The 27,786-nt window shown below is 39.2% G+C and overlaps 3 protein-coding genes across 6 annotated transcripts; 1 reads left to right on the forward strand and 2 right to left on the reverse strand.

Moving 5' to 3' along the window:
* The first annotated feature begins 369 nt into the window (after positions 1-369).
* LOC140927411 (xylosyltransferase oxt-like) lies at positions 370-27,376 on the forward strand. 4 transcript variants are annotated; one of them, XM_073377054.1, is made up of 8 exons: positions 370-429; positions 10,927-10,996; positions 23,617-23,687; positions 23,802-23,948; positions 24,645-24,729; positions 25,624-25,887; positions 26,563-26,654; positions 27,233-27,376. In XM_073377054.1, exons 5-8 carry the CDS (start codon positions 24,669-24,671, stop codon positions 27,260-27,262), a joined length of 447 nt encoding a protein of 148 aa, XP_073233155.1. In that variant the 5' UTR covers positions 370-429; positions 10,927-10,996; positions 23,617-23,687; positions 23,802-23,948; positions 24,645-24,668; the 3' UTR covers positions 27,263-27,376. The 4 variants fall into 4 exon arrangements, with proteins under 4 accessions (XP_073233155.1, XP_073233153.1, XP_073233154.1 ...); XM_073377052.1 differs by having other exon boundaries at positions 23,617-23,948; XM_073377053.1 differs by lacking the exons at positions 370-429; positions 10,927-10,996 and adding an exon at positions 19,582-20,065.
* Positions 9,347-10,693, reverse strand: LOC140926488 (transcription factor MafK-like). The gene has a single exon (XM_073376221.1). The coding sequence runs from the start codon at positions 10,578-10,580 to the stop codon at positions 10,002-10,004; it is 579 nt and encodes a 192-aa protein (XP_073232322.1). The 5' UTR covers positions 10,581-10,693; the 3' UTR covers positions 9,347-10,001.
* Positions 15,249-15,827, reverse strand: LOC140924888 (uncharacterized). The gene has a single exon (XM_073374882.1). The coding sequence runs from the start codon at positions 15,825-15,827 to the stop codon at positions 15,249-15,251; it is 579 nt and encodes a 192-aa protein (XP_073230983.1).
* Positions 27,377-27,786: the final 410 nt, after the last annotated feature.

A 27,786-nucleotide genomic window follows, 5' to 3' on the forward strand; every position in this document is an offset into this window, starting at 1 on the left:
TTAGCCCTCAGTCGTGGCAGAACGGACCGAGCGCAGCGAGGTCCGTACTGCCACGACCTCAGGCCAATATTCCCAAGTACGGCCCTCGCGCTCGGTTTATAGTAAGCGGTTAGAATCTTACAGATCTTAGGTGACCGTAAGTCATTATTAAAACTAGTTTGATTTAGAATTCTTTCCTAGCCCTTCACATATTTATAGGAGATAAAAGAAGTTCTGGTATAACTTAAGAACCTAATTTCTACCCACAACACTTAATCAGTTGTGCACGGATTAGCTTGAGTTCAAGCTTGAGTCAAGCTTCACTGGGCCGACCTGTCACTCGTCCCAGTTCTACGCTTAGTATTTTAACCCTTTGGAGTTTGAAGCCAAGTGAGGGAATTTCAAAATGGCTGCTGGAAGGTAAAGAACAGCTGGAGATTAGAGCGAAAGGTACAGTTGTTTATTTCTTGAAGTTTTAGAGTTAATTCAAACGCTGGCTTGAAAACGCTGTTCGAGATCGATGGAGTTACTAGTCGAACTCCGTTCAGTTTCGTACGAGGGCGAGTGCTTCATCACGAGTTCCAAACACCTACAGAAACAGATGAAACATGAAAGCACGAGACCCTAGGGCGGGTGCTTTTATCTGTTTTACGGTACGACCAGCATTGCGAAAGGTACATGAATCAACTTATTACAGATGCAGATCAACTCTGTGATGAAAATTGATGTCCTACAAATAGGCCATAAACCCAACTGAGCGTTATCATGTCTAGTTTTTAAAAAGGAATCTATTAGGTGTCCACGCGAGTTAAAGAAAAAACTCTTTTGACCTCCGTGGGATTGGCACCTACGATCTACTGTTGCTCTGCCTAGTAAGGGCCTGATCGATCGACCCTATTCCTCAATTATTCCAGAATCAGAATAGATGGAATTAACTCTAGAACTGAAATCAAGTCTTGTTTTGGTGTTCATTGCATTTTAATGTCTAGGAATCTGCTAGCAGGGAACCATGAAGGTAGCCTTCAAGTGGTCCAATATCACGGTAGGAGAGAGGGTCCCCAATGTGTTTTTTTAGATTTGGGATTTGTCTTCAAGATTTTAATGAGAAATGGGTCAAGATTCAGGATTGAAAGTATGCATAGGATGTGGGATGCCAAACAAAATTAGGATCATGGAATTGGGCAAAAATTTCAATTTTGGGCACTTATTAAATTTTTGGACCTTGAGATCAGAGTGGGTACTTATTCGAGGTGGGCGCTTATTCGAGGCTGGGCGATTATTAAGTTTTCACCATTTTCAGCAAGTGTAGTATGTTTATTTTGCAACAAAACAATAAATGCTAAAAAAAAAAAACGCGAAGAAGTAACAAAGCAAGGTTTCTGTAAAATACTCTGAAGAAAACTCCCTCCTCAGGGAAGTCTCTCATTAGTACTTATTCAATTTCAATTTCAATTTCAATCTCACTGTCGCTCAAGTGGGTGGAGGTGGGGGTGGGCGCTTATTCGAGTAAATATGGTAGTTAAGGTGGTAGATTGTGGCAAGGAAAGAATGTAAAGGGTAAATTATACACCAAGTCATGTGTGTGCTCAGGGTTAAAATGAGCAAAGTTTTGATGCTAAAATGCGGAACTTTAAAAATGCTTTTCATTATCTGTAATTGAAGAACATGTGACTGACAACCTGAAAACAATTGTAGCTTGTGTACAATCACACCAAAGCCCCCTTTTCCCTTCTTTAAAGGGAAGGGAGTGGCTCAAAAAAATTTATCTGAAGCATGCAGTCCAAGTAGCCTCCATTTTCCGTTTAAAGTACTTCATGCCAATGAAATTCATTGCCAAAAACATTTCTTGACCGAATGGCTGCAAATAGCGCTTTGCACTAATGATGTCACAAATTTCTGGTCCCCGTTGTGACTCAGACATTGAACCTGACCAAGTATAAGAGTTTTGTGTGAGAAAGTCATGTTCCCCAACAAATTTTCGTCATCTTTGAAGGTTTTTATCGTCAAAAGAAACAAAATCTAGCACAGTTTTGATAACATACCGTAAAATTCCGAAAATAAGCCCCAGGGCTTATATTTTTCATAAGGCCCTTTTTGAGGGGCTTATTTTTGGAGGGGCTTATATTCGGAGGGACTTATCTATGGAGAGAAATTTGTGTTTCAAAATCGATTGGGCTAACCTTATAGTTGGAAGAAAATTAAACATTTTTGCTTTGTTTTCCTTTGTATTTAAGGCCAATTTTTCAAGTACAAGCCCCTGGTGGGGCTTATATTTGGAGGGGCGATTTACTGGAGGTTTTTTTTGCATTACTGGTTAGAGGGGCTCATATTTGGAGGGGCTTATTTTCGGAATTTTACGGTATATCCTTAACATAATCAAGGCGTGCAAAGACAACGTCAAACATGGAAAAAACTGTACCTGTAGATGACTTATTTATTTCTTATGCAAGTTTATGCGGTGTTACGGCATTTTAATAAGAAATGAGTGGAGAGCAGGGCATAAAAGCTGTTCATAAACATTGCATTGGCTTAAATTTATAGGCAAAGGTAGCCTTTTTTTCTTTTGGAGTGCTTATGTTACGCTACTTTCAGCTTAGAAATTCTGCCACAGGCTTGAGAGAAGCACGTACAAACTCGATGTTCTCTTTAGCAATTTTGGTTTTGGAGTATTCCACAGCCAGAAATAATGCTATGTCATATATTTCAGTGCATAGAGTGCTATCTGACTAAGACAGAGCTAGGGATCCGATTTCAGTAGCCTTCTTTGATCAAGACGCTTTATTTTCTGATTTTTACCATTTATTTGAGTAACTTGGACCAGGTTTTGCTCCCGGGGGGGGGGGGGGGGGCACTTGGCATCTGGGTATTTTTTGGGTGGGTATGTGCCGCCCCGAACTCCAAATTGGCACTCCATTCTACAAAAAAATTTCCCCTAAAATTGATACCCCGTTTTAGAAATGGGCCAATTTTTTATGCTCCATTCTAGGGTGCAACAAAGGTACAACGGTTTGCTTGTTAACGCATTGAACCGTATTTTTAAAATCAATCTGTCCTTGAATAATTTCAAATGGCTGCTTTAATACAAAAGTGGAGCTTTCATGCGTTCCAAATATTATACGCCGTTCTAGAAAACGCCTCTGAAATGGACACCCCATTCTAAATTAGGAGCTTCAAAATCACGACCCGTTTGGGCGGCACATACCCATATAGGTAATGTATGGGAGTACCCCCCCCCCGGGTTTTGCTCCCTATATAGCAGAGGTACCTTTTATATATTACAATAAAGCTCAAACATATTTTAAAAAAGCTCCCTGCGAATTTTATGAACAATTTTTATGTCAGAAATGTATGTTGCCCAGACTTACAAAGCCTTTGAGTAGACTGCAAAGTTTGTCTGAGTCACGCAGGGGGTCTAAGGTGACAAAGCCTATTTTTAGTAAATAGTGCAAAGCGCTCTTCAGGCCTCACTTTGTGTGTAATGATGTTGTGCCATGTACACAGGAAAAAATAACAGATTCCCATTTTTGGATATTTTTGGGTATTTAAAGAATACCCACGAAAATCCCAAATTTGGAAGAGTGAGACAAGTCCCAATCTGGGAACTTGGTTGGGAATTCCCTGGTTGGGACTTGTCTCACTTTGCCAAATTTGGGATTTTTATGGGTATTCTGTAAATACCCAAAACTATCCAAAAATGGGAATCCGTTATTTTTTCCTGTGCGTAGTTGTAAGCTAGAAACAAGACAGTATCAGCCCAGCTAGCTTTAAAATGTTCTATTCACATTCTGTCCTTGCTGTGATCCACCACCTTAATTACTCCAGACTTGCTCCCATCAGGTCTTGTACATGTAGCATAGACAGTGAGGAGCATTAAGCATCCATATACACACATACACCTGTGCTTAAAGCTGAAATCTAGGAAAAATGTGTTTTTTATTTCCTTTAAGTATTTTTATCATTTAATCAGGATGACCAATGACTTTTTCACAATAAAGTGGTGTCCTTGTGTTTCTTTTATCCTTCTATTATTTCATAAACAGACTCTACCTGCTCCCCTCACAGCATTTTCCTTCTTATTTATTTCCTGAAAATGTCCCGCAGAAAACGCACAAAATGACATTTCTGAGACTGAAATTTATTACTTTTCTGGGGGAGCATACCCATATACCCTGGTTATTTAGAGCACCTTTGGGGCCTTTTCTTCCACTGCGTACACCTTCAAAATCTCACGCTACACACCTGACAGTGGAATAATGGCCATCTGCAGGTTATGGGCTCTTATCCCACAGAGGTCAAAAGAGTTTTTTTCTTCCTGTAGTCCCTACAATTCCATTCAGTAGGGTGGATACTCATTTTGGTTCATGGGCAGTTTGTAGCACTTGAATTTCACGCAAGAGTTTTAAAATTCTCTGTTCTCTGCAATGTGAAAGCCCGTTTTAACTTTGACTTAAGTTCTGTAATGAAAAGCTCTCATAGGCGACGGCGACCTCCTTTGTGATACACCAACCGGTCTTTCCGTTAGCTTGTTTTTAAGTTGTCATCAGTCACCATTTAGTCAACTCTTGAATGAAAGCATATACTGCTTGACAACATTTACAAATGTATGATAGCGTAATACATAGACTCTATTAAATTAAATGTACAGTTTGTTTACTTCGGATGTGATCAAGAGACTAAGGTTATTTTTTTATCAAAATATGCCATGCTTTTTGCTAAATTAAGTGATGACCCTCAACAAATGTATTACATGGCTGCTTATCAGAACCCTCTCTGGTATCAGCTGAAACACCTCTAATTACATTATTGGGCCAGTTTCTAATTATTAATTTAAAAATTCATACTTAACTTGCAAGGCTGAGGGGAATAAAACAAAAGACTTGCATTGAAAATCAGGCATTAATAATTCATTCCTTTTGTTTTATTCCTCTCAGCCTGGGAGACAAGTTTGAATCCAGCTTCCACTCCCACAGTGGTCTCTTTAAATGACAGCCTTGACTTTATTAAGCAGGAACACTACTAGGTATTCAAATTTGTACACTTGATCAAACCTTAGCCTGAGAATATCAATTGAGAATTTCTAGATTTTTAACCAGGGACCTATGACGTCCTCTACTGTAAGGCAGATTACTTGAGTGCACAAGTTTCTAGAGGGGATTGGGAGTATGACCATCCCCTCAAAAAATTGTTGAATTGAAAATCTCAAAATACTGTTCCTGGCATTGCTGATATTCTTCCCTGGGAAACTTCATCATATCCATTAGTAATAAAATTAAAAGAGGAAGAAACCTGCAAATATATGGCATCGAAATACCAGACATGACATGGTAAACAACCGGTAGAAATATTCAGCCTCTGGCCTAAAATGCCGCAAAGTGTACCAAAATGGAAGGATTTTGTATCGAACAGGGTCAAGGTTGAAGGCCTCAGTGGCACCATTCTACTGCTTTTAAGTCCTCCTCTACCGACCGCCACTGGGACAACACTCTAGCTACTGTAGTGTCTATAGTGCACTGCAGTCTATAGTCTGCACTCTGCACTCTGCAGTCAGCGTCTTATAATGCACCTTGATATACACTTAAATATCGAGTAATTCAATTTCCTGTTTATTACACTGTTCTACTTGCCCAGGAACTAACTCTTATGCTTTGTATTACAACATCCACCGTCAGTGGGCTGTTTTATTGAGACGTGTAGTCAAACTGCATAAACGTTTTAAAGAACTGAAAGAATCGCCCACATGTTTGTTTCCGCAAAATTGGAATGATTAGGCATGGTCAGTTGCAGAGCTTTGCAGCAACATTGCGTTTAAACGCAAACATTTCTTTTTATATTCATCTCTCTCACAGATAACTTTCCTCAACTCTTCATTTGTTAGACATATCTCCAACTCGAGAGACGCATTTTGCTTTGCGATGTTGCTTCCCTTTCCCGAGGAATTCCGTCTGTATTTGAGGGCGTATTGACGATTTTTGAGTATTCGCCTTCGCTTTCTGTACCTTTTTGCTAGTTCTTTAGGAAGTTGACGAAGGTGCTTGTTCAAGTCTCGGATCGACATCTTCTCAAGCTTTTCATCGCTTAACTTGCATGAAACGAAAGATTCGTGATCACGAAGAGGCTGTTTCCGGGCCTTCTGTTGGCTTTTCTTAGCCTTTCCTTCTCGTTTCGTCGCGTCTTTCGCTTGACCAAACAAATTACGCACCCGCGCCATTAAAGATCTTCCTTTTCTTTGATTTAGCCTGATGTTTTGTTTGCACTGACATAAAACTGTGCTGCACTACCTCAGAGAAAGTTTCTTTGACCTAAAATTGAAAAATCGATGTAAAGACCAACTCCAAATGAAATTCTTTGTAGCTCAGCGTGAATTGCCTCCGAAATCTTTCTTGTTTACATCGAAGCTGTCAACAAATCACGTGACTAATTTGTGAGGCAGACCTTCAAAATTAGGGGATTCCCCGCTTTGGCCCGTTCTTCAAAATATTTCGATTTAAATAAAAATTTCTTATGTCTTTCGCGGCTTCGCCGCTCGACGCTCGCGCGCGCATGCACTCCCCTCACAAAATCTGAAAAAAAGAGAGACTGTTCGTAGTCTACTTCTTTATTAACAGATGCAAATAGACTTTATATACTTAACACCTCTCATTTAAAACAAGAGCAGTGCCAGTAAGAGGTGTAACGCAATACACAATCTCACGCGCGCGAGAACATGCTACACGCGGGATAATCACGCCGCGTTAGAAACTAACCCGTCCCTCTCCTCTCCCTTGCACTGCATTCCGAGAATGCAAAGATAAAAATGTAACAAAATGTTTATTGGTTGTTTGTTTGGTTTTTTGAGATGGAAAAGGATTTTTAGTGCAGTGGTCACACTATATGGCTTTTTGCAAAAAGTGGATACACACGGCATAATGTCTTCAGGATTGATTCTGGGCTCAAAAAACTAATCATGCGAATTATTTGTTAAAATGTGTCAGTTTGCCCCTGGTCTCCTTTATCGTTGCTCTAATTCCTTTTATTTGGCCATGGATGTTTAGTAAAATAATTCTAGAAAACGTCAAATAATCCTGACTATATCATTGCCTCTATCATTCTTTTTTGAGGTTAAGTTTTGTAGAACACCCTGTAAAGATCATATTTGAAGGACTTTAATTATCTTTAAACGTAATCCGTCTCACAGCACACGCTCTAGTCAAGAGAAACTTACGTTCAGTGGCAAGCGGTCAAACTTGCTGCGCCAGCAAAAATTTCTTTTCATAAGCCTTCTTGTTCAGAACTCGTTAGTTAACTACCAAATTAAGCACTTGCTGTTTCGACAGACAACAGGTTTTCGCACAGCCCCGAGTTTTCAAACTCCGCCTTCTCCTTCGTATTTTCTCCCTCTCTTCAGTTGAAAAGTTTCGTAGTAGCTTGTTCGGTTTTTTTACCTGGAGGTTCTTGATTTGATGATCACTGATACTGATTTTCTTTTCTTCTTGAGGAAGATTCCAATTCTCGCCGCTCTTAGACTCCAAAAATGTATGCTCATCGTCATCATCATTTTCTACTTCCGTGTGCATTTCGCCATTGAAAAGGGCCTGGATTTCTTTGTGTTCTTCATCGCTTGTTGTTATGCTTTCGTCACTCTTAGAGAGGCAGATTTTTTTTTTCGTGATGAAACCAACGCTCTGTCCTCCGCAGAGGTTCCCGCTGGGTATCCCCATAACAATAGCAATAATCGAAAAAAATAGAAAGTGCGCGGGGAACGATGGGAAGCTCAGGGAAGCGGGAGCTCTCTTCTCTCTTTCTCCTTCCCATCGTGCCCCGCGCGCTCTCTTTTTCTTTCTCCCCAGCCTTCCCACAACACAAAGAGGTCTCTGCGGAGGAGAGGGAAACCAACGCAAAACTTTGTGCTTCGTTGCTGATATACAAATTAGGCATTTTCGTGTAATAGCCCGTCATGTTTTTAGTAAGGTCTAGAGCGTATCGTCTTAATATTATAGGTTTTACAGGTAGATGGTAATTGAGGAATGTCTTGCCATCTTTTGCAAACGCCTTATGACGCAGTTTCCAAAAATTTGCTGTCCAACCAATCCGAAATCACATGACTTTTTCTTTCGATAGTTCGGGAAGTCCCCCACTTTTGTTTTCTTTTTATACAATTTTCACAACGATGTTTCAAGATGTCAACCACTTTTCCAGAGGCCTTCTCCGTGCTGGCCCTTTGAAGACGTTTTGATCTGGTACAGTCACTGCATATAACTGCTATAAAATAAATTAAATAACGTAAAAGTACTACAGATTTTGAAGGGAATTTTAACTTACACCCATCATGTCTAATTTCTAGGTTTTAGGCCTTCTTTCAAAATCTGTGTGGTTGCCATGCCAACGAGGTATGCATGTGATTGTAGTAATTCGGTATTTCATAATTAATTGCATCATGCTAGACTTTCATTTTCGAATTCCGGTTTCTATTTCCGTGTTTAAAAAATTGTAGCAACACATATACACAATGCAGTAAGGTTACATCAGCTCTTTCTTTGTGCCTGGAATAGAAGCTTTCATATTTCTTTATTTTACCAGTAATTTTTCCTTTAAATCATCCAGCCCTGGTAGTTTATCTTCCCATGCGTGTTCCTCGCGCGCGTAGCACACGCGTGGAAAATTTCCTCGCTTTAGCTCTTACTTGGCTAAATTTAAAACATTGTTTTAAATCTCCCTTATTTATGCATGAAAAACAGGCCATTCAGTTTCTTTCTTTGTTAATCCACATGAGTAGTGATCAGCTTTCTGCATGAATGGAAGTCTCTCATAGCCTACGTAGCCGGCGGGATTGTTATTTAGCGCGAGCAAAACTGAGAATGCGTGAAGATCCGTGCCTCTCACACGCGTCAAAACACACGCAAAAACAATTCGGCCTGCTACGCAGGATAAGTCTGTGATTGCCTTGGAAGCCAACGTCGCGCAAATTCCAGTGCCTTCAGAATTTGCTAGAATGAGCTATTTTTCCCTGAAGTTTAAAGTGAAACACTTATGCGTAAGTGAAATAGCTCGGCGACTCACTGAAGCAACAAATTTAACGAAAGATTCCAATTTCAAGATGTTCTTGAAACACTTTCAGTGGGGACGTACTAAAATTGCGACGTGTCGTATGCTGAAAATGCGGCGAAGGACCTATGTTTTCCCCTCATTTATTCGGCTGCATTCTTAGCTGTTGACACCAACTCCCATACACGGAGCTTACACCAAGTGTATTTTACGCAAAAATCATTTACTGGGCAATGAAAAGCGGAGTGGATTATAGATATCAATGTAGAAAGCAATTTCGATTTATCGTCAACTGGTAAGGGGTTGGATCAGTTTTAAGGTAAAAATTCATGAGCGTGTCTCCTTTCCTAAATCGGGATAAATTTTATTGAATATTTTGCGTTTTCTCTTAAATACAGTCATTTTCGAAAGCGCAGGTAGTATATAAATTATATCTAGCAAAATATCCTGGTTATTCTTGGTTATTCAAAAAGTCACGCTTTATCACTTTACAACAGTGGAAGATGTGTACAAGACAATGTAGCTGTTACTATAGACCCTTTTTAACTACCTTAAAACTATTTCGTGGTGGTTGTTAATTCAAATGGCGGGTATTAAAATGAAATGGAACTTAAAAACTTGGCTAAGCTTTTCAAGTTCATCTGTTCTTCACAGCTCACAGTCCCCTCTTCTAAAATACAATCCAATCCTCTAGTCTTGCATGAGCATTTTTTTGTACGAGTACAGACTTACCCAGTTTAGAATGGACATATGCCTTAATAAAATCAAGCTTGGGCTATTTTTTCAGAAATCAATCGGCTTTTTTGTATCCAGACCTATTATTGGAAATTTGATTAAGCCTCAGCTCTAAAAGATTTACGTTCTCCGATGCAAAACATCGATGTTATTGACCGTGAAGAAAGCTCTCTACCCAAACAATGGCTGACGATCACGTATTTACAGCTTATCTGTTTTTGGGTTGAAGTAGTCGGATTAGAAACTGGAAGAGAAAACAAAACCGTTTAGCGACAAGGCAGCATCACTGAAGTTTCCATTCTTCTCTTGTAAGCGTTCAAAGCTTGTTGGGCTTGCAAATACTTTTTCTTATACGCCTCCTTCTCGTTCAGCACTTTAAGCAACTTCCTTTTGCCCTCTTCCAACTCCTTTTTCAACGAAGTGTTCTCGTTTATGAGAGTTTCATGTTCTTGCTGTTTCCTTTGACGGCAGGTTAAGGCGTAGCCTCGATTTTTCAAATTCCGTCGTCGTCTTCGTATCTTGGCTGCCTCGTCCAACGGGATGTTTCGCAGTAACTTATTGAGTTCTTTTACCCGCAGGTTTTTTATTTCTTCATCGCTGATTTCTTTGGATTTACGAGGACTCCACATCTCGCTCTCGGATTCCAAAGACGTATCGTCATCATCATCGTTATTTTCTGTTTCCGGGTTCACTTCGCCATTGAAAAGAGCTTGAATATCTTCCGCATCGTCACCGACGGCCATGTTGTCGCCGCAAGAACCTTTCGTCCACGTAGAACAGAAGAGAAGATTTCGTGTTTCTTCAGTGAAAATTTCGTCCAACATATCGAAACAATCTTCTTCCATTTTTAGAAAGCTAGGCTGAAGGCTAAAACTTGCGTTAAAATTGCTTTAGAGACACAGCAGCTAAACGAAACAAGCAATGACTTTGCACTTCAGTAAACAGTCCTGAAATATAATTTTCCTTTCCTTTGACCCAATCAAGAACCTGAACATAGTGGGGAATCCCCAGCTATTTTTTCTTAGAATTCACAAGCGGCCTACTTCGCACTGCTTTATGGGTTTTAGAACTTATTATATAACAGAAATTTAGCGCAATTACAATTAAGGCACAATATATGGCACATGATAGACTTCCTAAGAAACGTTACAACATTAGCTTAAAGGTTATACTTTCTGTTTTTGAATTTAGTTCTGAGATGTTACTGAGAAGAAGTGCTGTAAGATCAGCGGAATCTGCTCCAGGCTTGACCATTTGTAAGGTGGGGCTGGTTTATAACAAGCTATTAAAATTAATATTAGAGTTATTTAACACCCGGGGGGGCACTCGCTTATTTTGCTCAAACGGGTAGGTGCGGTTGCCACCGAAAAAGGTATGGTTTTCAGCCGGGTTTGTTTCTTTCAACAAGGTAAACAATTTCACCATGTAGCGTCTTAAAAAGGGCGGGTTTCTGTTTTTAGACTGGATCGTGATTACTCTCGATGAGCGCTCTACATTTGTGATACCACCCCCCACCCCCCGGGTTAACACTTCCATGTCACAGGGCGATTAACTTTAGTGTGAACCTACTTAAAGTTTACCACATTCACATATATTATTCTTTCGGGCTAGGAAAACCGTAAACACCAAAATTATCTCTGGAATGTTAGGGCAACGTCGGCGGAAAAACAAAAGAGCCAATCACAAAGGACATAAAACCACCGAGAATGTGGTTTGAGGTGTGTTTAGTGCTTGTAAACAGTATCTAAAGCTTCAATTGGATTGGTCAAGACAGAATCGAAGTATTCGTAGTTCGAAAGTACAGATGGCGTCGTGATTTTTCAGAACCAACATTCGAACCCATTCCGCAAAGCTTGATTCAGTTCCCCAGTCCAACAATGTAATAATAATAATAATAATAATAATAATAATAATAATAATAATAATAACATATTTAACCAAGGTAGACCCGTCAGCTGAAGCAGTAGCGATAATTTTCGCCAAATTTTTTTATAACTCATTATAATTTCACTTTGTCACCAGAAGGTTCGAAAATTCACATGGGGAAAACCCCCAGCAAGTAAAAACAAAAAATATGCTTAATTATGCACCATTTTTGAATATAACCTGATCTGAGAGTATAAATGACATCTGGTTTCTCTTACATCGAGGGTGTATTGGACGGTGCCTAAAAGGACAGATGCCGTCAAACGCATAGGCGAATCTTCTTTTACAGCAGTCTCGTCATTAACATATGCCCCTTATTCCAGTATCATTTCCTACTCAAGTTACGAGAAACATAGCAATTTATTACCTTTCACTACAAATTTCAGCCTGAGCAGTACAGCCACAGTCATGCACAGGGAACCCAAACTAGTATATTTAGCTGGTCGATAATTCCAGAGCGACCAGTCAGAGATCAGTGGAACTTACGAAGGAAAATGGAACTAAATTGCTTGATCAAAAAAAAAGCGAAAGACAAACGATCCAAAGTGTATTAAAAGTTTGTTTATTTCAACTACTTTTCACTGACATTTTCCCGAAATTTCATATCGTTAAATGCTTGCTCAGCATTTCCGAGTAAAGAATCCGAGTTACTTGGGACTTTCTGAAGGGTAAATTTCGTTTTCACTGTTGGAACGCCCCGAAAGGAAAATTGTGTGCCATTTACGAGACACTCCTACTAGCTGCAGCCCTTTCTGGCTTTCACGAAAAAAATATCTGCTGAATCGTCACTAAAAACACGTGAAATCTAATTTTTGCATGATATCTTATTGTTCCCTGTTGTTCACAGCAAATCACGGCATTTTTTGTAGTCGTAGCGCTAGAAAACTGTCCGAACAACTTTCGTTCACTTTAGTTTTAACCCGCGGGTCCGTGAACATTGTAGGTTGCTTTTGTCCTTGTTGTCTTGTTATGGATGTTGAACAGTGAATTTCTCTCTGCTTAAGAAAATATTTCAACAAGAATTTTTTTTTCCCGCCTTGTCCCATAACAAACATTTTTTATAAAGGTGACGCTCGATTTATTGTACAGGGGTTTTTCCCATTTCGACTAAGCAAATCGCCTGACATTGGTATAACCAGAAACATTAAACAGAAGAAAGCGGTGAATGAGTTAATAAGAATGATTATTTCCCCTTATTCACTCCACTTGACTTAAAAGTGAATTAACAGAATAAGATGAGATGATTGTCACTTTATACGATCATTATTAGATTCCGTAAAAAATGTTTTTCGATATTTTATACTCCATACAAATGGCCCGGCACAGTCACATGACCATGTTAGTACTGATAAAAATAATACAGTATTTTGATTGTAATTTTACGTGCCGACGAAATCTTTACTAAAAAAATTTTGTTTTGAAGTTCAGCAGCATTACCTTTCCTTGCGATTGCTGATAAAGGTCACTCACCATAGCTTGCAGCGATTAACTCTTGTTCATCTCAATGGCGTGATCGATGGTTCGGAATTCAAAACGATGATACATGCTTGTTTTGTATGAGATGACGTCAAAACTTTCTCGCAATGTCGGTGGTCGTGAGACCGGCGTTTCGCTTCGAATGAACTACTTCATTTTCCTTTATTTGCGGAAATCCTTAAAAATAAAATCATGCAAGTCAGTCTCTTTGGTATCCAAAAAACCGACAAATACTTTTCTGAACTATCTCGTGATAAAGCATTCCTGAAATTTACAATCTTTGACCTCTGGCCTAATACTAATTCACTGTAAACACGCGACAAATTTGTTCGGCGTTCTTTTAGAAAGTTTGAACAAAAAATATCTTGCAGTGGAGAGTAATTCCTCCTGTATGTAGCTACGATCGCCGTGTTATTAAAAACTGTTTTATCATGCTTTATAAATATGCAAATTTAAACTCCATATTGCGTGACTTGCACACTGAGGTTGTCAACAAATTATGTTCAAGCTTGCCCGAATAATGTATGGTCTTGACCTTTTGTTTTTTTGTCGCCATTGTCAAGGTTTTGGAGCCACCAAGGCTGAAGAAATCTTTTACGTTTCCTTTCTGGTTTACGTTTAGTAAGTATCTTTAGCACGGAATATACTATATTTTGTTTTGTATTAGCCCGCTATGACATTTGCATCAATGACTTCTGAGAAAATCGGGAGCGAATTCCACGAAAACCTCGTGCTCGAAAGGGTGGAAAGATTGGCACACCCATCCATTTCACCCTTCTCGCTCGCAATAAATTGGAAGCCTATGAGAGAGAAACACACTTCCTTGTGGTGAAAAATTACGAAATGGGTAACATCGAAGAAAAGCCTGCTCGACATCTCTTCATCGCCGACTTCGTGTGCGCGTGAAGGTTTACAGAATGGATTGTGTGTGTGTAGCAATAACAACCGCGCTGAAGAAAGACTGCAGATGAATGCCACAGGAAAATAATGTACAACAGGATTTTACTTTCGCAGAAGTTTAGACTAACACTTCATCATTTCCTAAAGCTTCAGCTAGATGCAAACAACATATATTAAATCACACAAAACACTTTGAACAATAAAGCTTTAAACGAAGACAGTGAAATGTTGTTTATAAAAATATCTCGCCTTTTAATTACATCAATGTACTTATGCGCTGGCCAAAACCCTTACATCAACCACATACCTAAAAGTGATGGTCTCAGCCCTAAATCCAAAAATAATCTAACTCTAAAATAGCCCCGAGACTCACCATCTAGTTCAGTAGCGCTCCTAACTCCATCACGAGCAACGCCTAAACATTCAGAGAAATAATTCACCCTTGGCCCTACTTAGCGAGTTTTCAATAAAACGATTCACCCGTCCCGTGTGTATCTATTGCTCTATTTTCCGTTACGAAAACATGAGAAAATAACTTCATGCTACACCCATCAGCAGCATGCTAGGGTTAACATTATTTTAATATAGGATCTGATAACCACATCTCGCGCGATTTAAACTGCCGCGCTTTCATTATAATTCTTTCTCGACTTAAATCTTTATACATTACACCGATAAATTGCCTGTACGCTAAGTTCAATTAAATTAGATAATGGCTTTGGGTTTGACTTAGAGAGCAGGAAACAGACGAATTAAGGAATCAATATAAACCAACAATAACATTATACATGAATTTCAAGGTGAAAATATAAACCATCGTTTTGAAATATAAAGTAAAATCTTGAAAAATACAAAATCCTGAGGTGTATCATTTTAATAACAGTGCCGAAACGAGCTTGAAGGTTTCTTCCTTTTCAAAAATTTACAGTTAAATAACTTATAATATTATGTACGTGAATGTGTACAACGCTCCAGAAGGGGAGACCAATTTTTTTCTTCAGTTCTACGCCATGCACAGAAATAACATCATAATAAAGTCATCTTAAATGTCATAATTATCTTTAGTCACCGATCCTATTGGTGTCGTCAATACGATTTTCATAGCAATTCAATATTTGTCCTTAGCGGCGTTATGTCCTGCAAAATATTTCCTTTCTCGACCCGAAGTTTGGCCTACTTCATCGTGTACAAACAGCTTGACGGAACACTTGTTAAGAATGTGGCATGCACCGTACTTTCAACAAAATGTCTTGTAATTGTCCACATTTTGCCTTGTATATGTCTCTGTCCTTTATTGCAATGTTAAGTTTTTCCTTTGCCTCACGAAGTTGCGCCTTCAAGCGTTGGTTTTGGGTCTCTAGAGAATCCTTTAACGCCACACGTCGCTGTCGACAGCTCGTGGCGTAACCACGATTCTTTAGACTCCTTCGCCGTTTTCGAATTTTCTTCACCTCCTCTTTCGATAGATGCCGGATCCGTTTGTTCAGCTCTCTTATAGGTAGCTTGATAAGGTCATCGTCGCTTATATGCTCGTTGGAATCAGGCAATAATTGTGGGCTTTGAGGCCCGCTGCTGGCTGGAGAACAAGCCTCGAGGTCGAGATCCAGGCGAGTCTGTGACATAGCGAGTATATTTTCCAGGTCTTGATAATCTGCTTCGCTTGCGAGATCATCAGAAAGATGACATTTATCAGACCAAGTTGAGGTGTACGGTTCCTCGGGAAAATGTGTCTGCAGTAGTTCGTCCATGGGAGAAAGATCAAGAAGAGTCCCTGCGCTAAAATAGCTCATCTTCACTTCTACAAACGCGCTCGAAAATTATCACCTGACTGTAGTGCAAGGGAATTAAATTTTCAAGTCTGCTGGGGGTCGTAACTGTTCGACCAATCGCTGTTGGACCTGAAAACGGGGAATCCCCTAGAAAAGCCTTTTACCTTAAACATTCACCAACGACGAACATCGACTGGCACGTACGTTTTATAAAGCAAAAACTTTTGTCTTTTATGTCTATTTACGACCAGATTAAAACTTCAGAGTAGTAGAACTGGTACGAATCATATAATTTCTCCGCGTTTCATGACATTAAAGTTCAACTCGTGCGGAATTACGTCATTGATAATAATTTCACAATCTGTAAAATTTTTTCTGCTAAATGCATATACAGCAAACCTCTGAGATCTTATGACCAAAAAGAGCATTTTTCTCTAACAAGTTCTTTGTTCTCCGCCTCCGTGGTATGTGCTAGAAAAGTAGTGGATCTAAAACGCAAGGGGTCGTCAAGAAATGTGAAGGGAAATTCCCTTTTCACTCAGTTGCCAACACAAATACTGAGTGTGAAATTAGAAATGCAAAATACCTGAAAAATATGTAAAATATATTTTGCCTTAGAAAATGCAAGACGAATAGAAATATCGTCATTTTACTCGAAAAAAAAACACCTTCGAACCGAGAAATAATGATGAAAAAATTATCGTGTGTGTTATGAAAGTATGAAATTGGAAGTAAGACGTAACGTTTTAAGCTGCTGTCACGCTCACCGGAAAAAGGGAAAAACCCCTTCGGAAACGAAACAAAAGAGGAATGTAATTTCAGATGCAAGTTTCACTTTCGAAAGTAGTAATTAAAAAAGCGTCGATGTAAACGTTAAAAAAGTTTTTTCGCAATTTTACCCAGTTTTATCTTTTCAGCTTTCTGGGTATAATTTTCGTTAAATTTTCCTCCACATTTTCACCCTGGAAATTACACGTTAGAAAGTTCGACATGGTTTTCAACAGGGTATCTTTGTGCGGAATGGGTGACGTGACGATTGTGAAGGGAAAATTCCCTTAACCTTTGAAGGACAAGAATTAAAATAATGACGTCTTTGTGAGTCTCATGCTTTGCATAACGTTGCTATTATTCGTAAATATATTTGAAAATTTTTCTGCACAAGAAATTTAACTTCGCAAGAATCCTTTCAGTCTGGGGTCAAGGGCGGAGGGTTTTTTTGTCTTTTTGCAAATATAACAAAAAATACTGGAAAATATGATTGACGAAAAAGTTAGATATTATTGATAATAATAACGATGATGATGACAATGTTGAAGATGATCCTTAAAAATTATAAATGATGGAACTTCCCTGAGAAAAACTGCGAAAAGAAGACCTCGTCTGCCAAGAAAGCATTTAAAGCTTCAAGGTGAAACGCAATTTCTTTCTTAATGCTTATTTATCAGAATGGTCTCATACCCTTGAAGGGCTTATCTGGAAAACTGGTATTAATGCCCACATTTCGCTCAGGAAACTAAACTTGAAACTGGTAAAGTTGCCAAGAAAAGTTAGTATTCTTTCCTTCCAAAAGAATACTAATTTTGTAAACGAATAATTTTGGTAGTTCTTATTGCTCAATATAACTAAGTCCAAAACCAAACGATCTAAAACTTTGCAAAGTATGTGACGAATTTATGATCTATCTTTATTGCTGGCGAATGTAGGTGTAAGCAGGGTAAAATACATTCACGAATGTACTTTAGTTAACTGCCTGTGTATTCTACAAAACGACAGTGGCTGTAAAATCGACCCCGCTATGCCTATCAGTCAGTATAAGCCCATCCACTTTGGTAACAAAATAAAGCCCTTCAGTTTGATGACATAACTAATAGAGATAAAGGATGATAAAGCTGTGCTGCTCGAGCCAAAGTTTTTAGTAGGTTTTTCTACAAAATCTCAAAGTTGTTGCCATAACCTAGTTCCCGTGGAATTAATTGCTACATACTGAAACGTGAGTCAGGTAACTGCAGACTTTTTTGCATTAAAAACTATGGAATAACACTAGCAGAAGGAAACTCATGGCATGGTTTCAAAACTAACCAGTTATAGATATCTTAAAGTCACCCAAAGCTGAAACCAGGAAAGGAATATGTACTTTAATTTCTTCCTGAGAAAATATGTGCTCAAAATGATTTTTCATACTTTCATTACTTTGTCAAACAGTAGACGTGTTTTACATAAGCCAGTCAGAGCTAGCCAGCCGGTCAGCTTCCTAAGGCGGAGGCAAATGTTGTTTTGAAAGGGAAGGTATATTTATTGATTTGGGTCAGAATGGTTAGAGATATATAGGTTTGATTTTGTTTGATTCTGATAGCAAGTGGCGACATGCAAGAGTAACCTCTACCAAAGAGGATTCAGTCACCTAAAGATTTTCTTTCACAAGCTCAAAAGTTAGAAACTGCATTCTAAAGAATGGTACCTTGTTAAATTACTGCAGCGTTTTATTTAAATGTTCGCACCATGAGATTTCATCAACTCAAAACTTAGAACTACTTGAAATGAGTGAATACCACGTGAAATTACTGCTTTGGGTCACACCACAGGATATCTCAAAAGTTAGAACTACATACTCAATAAATAGTACCATGTGAAAGCACTGCTGAAGAGGTTTCATTTGAAAGGTAACACCATAGGATTTCGTCCACAGACTCAAAAGTTAGAATAACATACTAAATAAAATAATAGTACCATGTGAAAGTACTGCTGAAGAGGTTTCATTTGAATGGTAACATCATAGGATTTCGTCCACAGACTCAAAAGTTAGAACAACATACTAAATAAAATAATAGTACCATGTGAAAGTACTGCTGAAGAGGTTTTATTTGAATGGTAACATCATAGGATTTCGTCCACAGACTCAAAAGTTAGAACAACATACTAAATAAATAGTACCATGTGAAAGTACTGCTGAAGAGGTTTTATTTGAATGGTAACACCATAGGATTTCCTCTACAGACTTAAAATTAGAACTACATACTAAATAAATAGTACCATGTGAAAGTACTGCTGAAGAGGTTCCATTCAAATGGTCACCACATAGAATTTTGTCCACAGAGTTAAAAGTCAGAACAACACTTAAAAACAAATGGCACCATCAGGTATGGTGTGAATAGGTTTCTTGTGAATGGTTGTACCATAGGATTTTATCCTTAGACACAAAAGTTTAGGACGACACATTCTCTAGTATTAAATCAAAAGGCACCACGAAATATGCTGGTTGCAAAGGTTCTTTTGAATGGTTTTATATTTACCATAGGATTTCATCCACAGACACAAAAGGTTAGGCCACCTGACTGTAATTATAACATAGGTTTCTAGTTTTGAATGGTTGCACCATAGAATTTCTTCCATAGACGACACAATGGTTAGGACCACTCTAAACAAATAGCACCATGAGATTCGCTGAATAGGTTTCGTTTAAATGGTTGCTCCATAGGATTTCATCTACAAACACAAAATTTAGAACAATGCTGAGTTGTGATTTATCATTATGTAAAGCCTGCCTTAATCGAAAAAAATGGGGAATTTCCCAGCCAGCCATGCATATATGGTGACAATATTTTATGAAGTATTCGGCCATCGGTCGATAGCACTCAGTGTTTAAAAGAGTAGTTATTTACTAGAAGGACGTATTTGCTCTGGAGCATGCAAGAGAAGTAAAAGTCAATCATAATATTGCGATATTTTGTCTATCCGCCAGCCGATCTTGTGCCAGTGTGATGTCTTAATAGCCGAGGGACTTTCCCAAACCATCTAGTCAATTTGTTTATAAGTACTTGAAAGGGATTTTTCCCGTCTTAAATTATTGTCCCTTTCAAAACAGTTTCGAATTCCAGCGCCAGTCTTTCGAAACTTTCCGTGAATAAACAAGATGGAATCAAGCGAGGACGACGTAATTTCTCTTTATCCACTCGATTTCTCTTCCGATGAAGAGAGGTTTGCCTTCATTGACGTAAAAGAGACAGATGAGGAGACGTTGATTGGCAAAGGCCCATTCGAAGATGATCACATGCATGTAGTCCCTGTAAACACGGCGCGTCAGAAAGAAACAACAAAGTGTGATCATGATAGGAAGAAAGCGGTTTCTGGCGTGTTTCTGGCAACGTTAAGCGATGAGGAACTTGAAAAAATGTCAATTCAAGACTTCAACAAACATCTTCGCCTGTTACCTGCCGATTTCATAACGAAATTTAGAAAGAAAAGACGAGTTTTGAAAAATCGTAAGTATTCGAAAACGTTTCGCCAGAGGGGCTCCGAGAAGAAAAACAATATCGACGCTGAAAATAGAGCTCTTGAATTTGCGATATTTCAAGCGAAGGAAGAGCTTAGGAAAGTCGTCAAAGAGAGAGATGAATTTAAGCAGAAGTATACTGCCTTGAAGCGAACTGTTTCCGTGTTACGTTAGTCGCCCCAGTGTTAAAACCAAGACTTTACTGATCAGTGATCTATTAATATCTCATGTTATGGTGCATTCATGTTGTGAGCTAGGAATCCTTGGATCAAGGACTTTTATTCTTACAAAGCAGATTATTGCTAGTGTCGGTGGTTCAATGCTCAGAACTTCCTTTGCGTGATAATTGATTTAACATTACACCATTCCTCGATTGGTTTGGTTTCTAAGCCCTTTTTTTACTCGAAGTGTATATAATATCATAAGTTTTAAAGAAATGTTCACTCTATTTCATGTTCTTTGGATTTCATGGCGACATACTTGGTGTACATACATGTACAGTGGACTAGGGGTTTCCCCGTTACGTAAGCTTTTGGTTGGGCGGAGTATGCAGTAAAGCTGTCAGATCGTTGTATGTTCATTGGTTAAGACAACAGAGCCTTTATAACATCGCTCTCCTGATCTCTTCCAGAATGCTTGGTACAACGTTCAAGTTACCGAGCCATGTGTTTTCGCTAATTCTAGAAAATAAATTTATTAATACATTGATAGTGGCATAAACCATGGAATATCCGTCACTGTTTCCTGATATTTCTCCAATCGAAGAACTCTTGGACATTTATTTCTCCCAAGATGAGCAGAGTAATCTCAGTTGCATTCAGAACCACCAACTGGAAGAGACTACAGGAGAGAGAGGTGACATGGAGTCCGTTCCCGATGAGTCGCAGCCTCACCTAAGTAGCGAGGTCTACTCCTCTTCCACCAGCCCACAAAGACAAGCAGAAGTGCAAAAATCCATCGAAAACATCACAGAAGAGGATTTAGCGAATTTACCGATTCGGGAATTAAACAAACGCTTGCGAAATCTGCGCAGTGATGAGGCGCAGAAGATCAGAAAACGGCGGAGAAGCTTGAAGAACCGTGATTACGCTACAAGCGCTCGGCGGAAGCGTACTGCGATAAAAATGAGCCTCACAACGCAGAACCAACGCTTGTCAGCTCAGTTACGTGAGACCAGGGAAATTCTCAGCGAAACAGTGAAAGAGAGAGACTCTTACAAGAACAAATACGAAAACTTGAAGAAAGTTTATGCAGCACCATCTACAACTTCGCCTATGATGCAATCACGAAACACTAACAGTTTGTCGTAGCATGCACTTGATTCTAGAACAAGTAGCTCTGATTGACTAAACTGTTGGCTTCTAGTAGTTATCAGGTTAGATCAGAAATGAGAATGAAACCTTGACTCTAAAACCTAACACCGCTATTTTCTCCTCATTGTCGAATTGAGATTCTAAGTGTGAAACATGACTTTCATTTTTAATCAAAGGTAGATTGCAAAATGTATGGCCCTTTCCAGTTTACTGATAACGTGAAAAAAGGCCTCAACTTTAAGTTACTCTGGTTGGGCTACTGAATTACAAGATTTGGCGCTCCATACTACTGGTAATTTTTGCGACCTAATAATAAATCACTTGCACATCCCAATGTGTGCACATATCGATTCTATTTCAAAGCACTCTTATGAGAATGTGAATTCTATGAAAAGTATCATAATATTTTTATAAAGATTCGAAACAAAATTGTACAAAGTTCAAGTTTTCTATATGTATCCGTTAGTTGTCAAAACAGGGAAATAGTGATCTGACCTTATACTAATTGACTTTCGATGGACAATGTTACTGCCATAGATTGTACAGCGTAGATTTTGGATTTTGTTTTTAATCCAGTGTACATATCATTACTCAAAACCGATCTTAAAGTTTTGCTCTGGGTTTGTTGTATAATTGTGTAAATAAATGTTACTCTTTAATGCAATTTCATTGATATTATTGCCGTTTTAATTATAGAAGGTATATTGCACTTTTATTGTCATATTGAGCGCAGTAAAACCGAAGAAGCTGATTTTATAACATTTAAAGACATGTACGAGGTTCATTGAAAATCATTCTTGTTTGAAAATGTTTTGCTTTTTAATTGCCTGCTCAATATTTGTGTGCATGCTTGTTAAGCACCCACATATTTCTCAAAACAAAAATTTCAATAGGAAATAACTCGGACCTAAGTACAGTAATATGCATGTGGAACGTAACAAAACTTAATTGAGGTCGTGTTAGAAATTCTCTGGTGACACCGAAATATGTCTGCTCATGTAATTTGTTTTCTTTCCTTTTAATTACTTGTTGCATTGCTAATTTAGTGAAACTTTATTGGTAGTAACTACTTTTTCCTTCCGTGATTGCAACTATTCAAGGTATTCAGTCTTTCAATGAGCCTTTTTGTATGCAAATAGTCTCACCACAAATCATGCGTTATTTCCGTGATCACGAAGTGCTCGTTCGGATTATTCGACTGCATGCATTTTTTTTGCGTTATTGTCACCTATCGCTGTTGCTGCCTAGTAAAATTTTAGTATTCCATTGTTTGACAAAGATGCCGAAAGAAAATGGAACTTGCAAATTTAAGGGCTGTGCAAACATCTTGGAAACTATATACTACATATATATCGACGGGCCATAATTTGCTTGTTTTTTAACTTGTCATCAAAACAAATATCGTAGCCCTTAGTGTTTCCTGCGAACTTCAATACATGATGTTTGTAAACCATTGAAAAATATAAGCTAGATGTTCTTCTGTACACGTCATTTTCTCTGGCGGAAGTTGAAGGATAGGACGAATTTTACATTCATGCGCAGAAGTCACGAATGTTCGATGTAATCAAATATGCATACGCGTGGGGCTCGCTCGTGTCATGTCCGTGGCTGCCTCTAGCGCGCGCGTGTTTCGCTTAATCTCTGTGCTTGCCACCAGCCAGCCAGGGTTTTCAGCACTCTTCCCCAGTTTACATGCTTTTCTCTCAGTCTGCAGTTGCTTGCTTGATACCAAAGCCCATTTCACGTCGTTGAAATCGAAAGACCGATAACCGAAAGTTTTCAGTACTCTCTCACCAGCTCTACACTGCATATATACTGGTAATTCCTGAGCTATACTGCAAAAATAGTGGCCTAAACTCTTTTATTCCTAGGATTGTCAGACTTTAAAATATAAAAATCCTAAATTTCGTATATTTAAGTTCTGAAACTAATGGTTTTCATTCGAAATTTCCACCGAAGAAGTCTCATTTCAATCATGACAGATAGAATTTTATCCACAGGCTCAAAAATCTGCCTCTTTGCCTGCGTAGCAGGCGCTTGGAAGTAGTGGACGCAAGAAAGAACAGGCGCGCGAGAGGAAGACTCGCGTGTCTCGCTCTCGCGCGCCCGTTCTTTTTTGCCCTCACTACTTCCAAGCGCCTACTAGCCTCTGGAAATCTTCTACCATTGGCATAGTAATCACCTTCCATTTTAACTGGATTCTCTATTTTCTCTCCTTTTTTTACAGATTGCTACCGTCTCAACTGTCTTATGTGCTGATTCTTCTGGAAGAAAGGACCCGTATGTTTTGGTGTACAGGTTGTCTTGGTTTTTCTCCTAAGTTATTTTATCTTAATGAATATTTCATCGACTGATATAGTCAACGAAGTTAGTTTCATTTGATCTCTACTTGTTGATTATTCCTTTGTTTAGTAATATTGTTGTGGGTCTTGGGTTACGTCCTTTGGTAGCTGGAGTTTCCCCTGAGAATCTGAGATCCTTACTACACTACACCACGCTTTCAATCGGAACAGAACAGCAGCCAAATCAACAAGTTTAAAGTTTGGACGTAAATGACAGGTAAGAAAGGGAGGTCGAGAGAATCAAAAGTAAGGTTAATTAAGTATACATTTCCGTTGATATCACATTCTCTACGCTTAGATTATCATTCAGTTCCGGTTTTACTACTCCCTAGTTATACTTCACTAGAGACTCTCTCTACTGCCTTCTAACCCTTTAAGCACTAAGAGTGATCAGCAGCAAATTTCTCCTTGTAATATCAATGCTTTGTAAAACAGAGTGGTCAAGAGAATTACGGACATGATCACACAAGATGAATTTTATCAACTTCTCCCCACTACTTCTGTAGGAAATGAATAGGGGCATCAAATGAGAATTCAAATTTTGATCTTAGGGTTTAAAGGGTTAATGACGCATCATTATTTCCTCCTTCAGCTGATCTAGTTTAATGATATTTTCGCTAATATGCTTGAAACGATGACCTTCTTCAGTTAAAGATAAACACTAAGCGATTGTGCCAATTAAAGTATAAACTGTAATCAAAAGCCTTGAACATATATTAGTAAGGGTCAAAGGAAACTTGACACGTTTGGCTTAACAACTGTGGCACAAACCAATCCAGTCGTTTGGTTAAATGCGACTATATTCTGGTGCATTGTTCCGTTCTCCCATTTCCGTTTTCTGTAGGGAACTTTCTTTCTGGAGAAGGCAGTGCTCCAAAGATTTTCAGGACAATTTTTATTTTGCCTCGTACAGGGTGAAGCTGAGGTATAAAAAGCTATGCGAGATACAACCGGCATTACTTTGCTGGTGTTGTTAGCGTCTTTTGCCACCTGTCAAGGTAGGTTAATTTTGCATTATTATTTCTTACTATTCCCTTGAAATCTTATTCATCGTACCACTAATTAACAAGAACGAATTCTATTACATTTTACTTGTTTCCTGTTCTATTTCTCGTCCCCCACCTCCCCCTCCCCTCCGGGTATGAGGTGGATTATCCTGAGAATCATGCAAATCAGTGCCGCGTTGCTATAGAGACATAAAAGACACTTGCTCGCGATCAAAAGCGTCAACTTATACATGTGCGTTCAAAATAACGTCTTGTTATACACAAGAGAGAATTAGCTCATTCTCTCTTGTTTTACAGATTAGCTCCCTTCACAGTCATCATGCGCCTCGCCATACGGTTACTTCCCTACACGCGGTTTTGTATTTTTTATTCGCACAACGGAAGAATTTTTGCAACAGCACAGAGGGCAAGACGTCTTTCTCACTGCAGAGAGAGACGGTGAACCAGACAGCTGTTTACACCAACCTTATCTCCGCGACTGAGGCAGCCGCATAGAAATTTTAGGGTGGTTTGTGGGACACGTTCTGCTCTCCTTGGACATCATGAATGGAAATTGAAGACCACTCCTCCCCTTAAAATGGCACTTTAGGTTTGGCCTTCGTGCAGGCTCAGTCTCCGGCCGTGGTTGTCTCAATGCGCCCGCGGTACTCCCGACCGAGGGAGGAGAGTCGGGTCGGGAGTACCGTGGGCACATCGAGAAAACCACGGCTGGAGAATGAGCTTAGCCCTCAGCCGACGCCATCCTTAATTTCAGGTGAACGGGGGGTTGCTAATTTCTTTTTGCTCAGTCCAAGACTGCAGCTTCAACACTTTCAACTTGAGTGAGCCTGCTTGCAGGCTAGCAGTCATTCGGACAATTTTCAGTACTGACTTGGTGTTCAACAGAATATGTAGGTTGCTATAAAGACTCCGATCCCCGTGACCTACCGCAGCGATTGCATGACCGGGAAGTGACAGTCAGCTCTTGTGTGAAGAACTGCAAGGACTTGTTTTACAGATACGCTGGTATACAGTTCTCGTATCTCTGTTTCTGTGGCAACAAACGTGGAAGGTATGGTCAACTACCGGAATGGAAGTGTTCCAGTGAGTGCGCAAGCAAAAAGGATGAACATTGTGGCGGATACTGGAGCAACTCAATCTATAAAACAGGTGCGGTAGGGAAACTAAACTCCATTTTTTTTTGGCGTGCCAAACAATCGCTAGCCTGATTTCCGCCGTCTCCTCTAGTCGCAAGCTTCCGAGAGAGACTCTCTCTAGGGTTTGCGACTCGATTCAGGCAAAACATTCGCCGAATTTGAAAGACAGCCATCTTGTTTTTATCAGTGGAGAACGAAAACTGCGGAGTTGCAAATTGATTGTAGAGAATTTATTTTGAGGCAGGGATCTCGACTATCGAATAGGAATATAGGAGCGTGAAATCCATACGGCACTGATTTGACTTATCAAACAAAGTGCCATACTAAAGAATTTGTACTCTGTAAAAGTAGGAAAACTGTTGTAGTAAGCCTTGAAATAAGTATGTCCTATACTTTTCTTCACATGTTACTAAGCTAATAACGTTAAGAAGACGCGCACACTGTATTTGTATATTGTTCCTCTTTTCTAATATTGGACAAATGGTTCAGCTAAGCCAAACTATTTTGCCCTTTCCAAAATCACAGCAGAGTTTAGTTGGAGCCTGTATGATGTGCTCCGCAGGCGAGACCTAGCGACTGTGGCATATAATTACATCCTGCAGTTGATTCTTCTTGAATTTTTCTATTTGAAAATTCACGTTATAAACTCACTGAGAGTATTGATTTCTTTTTTTTCTTTTATCTACAGGCTATGATCCACCAGGTGGAGTAAAGATTACTCCTTTATTAAAAGCAGCTCTGAATGACCTAAAACCACGAGCTAACGCTACTAAACACAAGGTAGCTCTAAAACTATTACTAAAAAGTTGTACACAGGATTGTTGTCTCATTTTTTCTATAACTTTACTAAACGCGTATTGCTAAGGAGATCATGGGTAGTGAGGACAACTACTTTCATGGTTTAAAAGCTTTTGTCTTAGACCTCAAACTGGCGAAAAACGTCGTTTCGCCAATACAATTTTTATCGACTGGAATAGATTTGGCCGTGCAGTGGCGCAAGTGGAAGCTAAAGAAAATTGAGTTTTGTTCCTCTTGCCCTTATTGCGCAGCATCCGCGCCCGGCCTAAACTTCATTGAACTAAAATATATTGAATAACAGAGGAATGCCAGCCTCCTTTCTAGGCCAATTCGCGTTGTCCAAGTGAACGTAGGAGGCTTGGAACAGAGCGCGATAGCGCGAATTCTCCTTGACGTGCAAAGTTACATCGGAACTCGCCGAGGAGGACTGGAAACGAGGCTGAAAGACAGCTGTCAGAATAAAGCCAACTCTCGCTCTCTCTGTTAACTACACTGTTGCTTTTCTGCCATTTTCATTGACTATGATAATTTCTATCATTCGTTTATTTTGTGCTTTGCAGGGACATAAAGCGTTGAAAAAGGACCATTAATTAGGGCACACAATGTACTCCATCAACGTGGAATATATCCAACTGGACTCGAGATTTCATTAGTTGCCACTGAAAACTGTACGAGCTTGAAGAATATGTACATCAGTTAAACATGGGAAGAAAGGTTTAATAAAATAAACTTTTTTTGTTTTTGGAAAGTTTGTTTATTTTAGTTGTTGTGTTTATAATTATATCAACCTCGTCCCCCAGGGGCCCCTGGCTTTTCCCTTAGAATACGGGCAATAACCCAGGTGACAAGGTTGTTTATATCCCCCTTTAACGTTAAGGCGGGGGGAAGGGGAGGGCAAATGATAGCTATTGAACTTCAAATAAAACTAGAAGATCTACGCTCGAACTGAGTTATTTCCATTCGCTCCTGGTAAAAATTTGACGAGAACGCATTGTATTAGATAATTAAAAAAACTAGACACTGTTCCTTCGTCCTTTTCAGCCCTCTTGCGGCCCGCATTGCTTTCCCTAAGCTTTCATCCCTCATACTCTCTCCTCCACGAAAGCTAATGCTG

The sequence above is a fragment of the Porites lutea genome, chromosome 2 (genome assembly GCF_958299795.1).
Source record: "Porites lutea chromosome 2, jaPorLute2.1, whole genome shotgun sequence".
In the NCBI taxonomy this organism is placed as follows: domain Eukaryota; kingdom Metazoa; phylum Cnidaria; class Anthozoa; order Scleractinia; family Poritidae; genus Porites; species Porites lutea.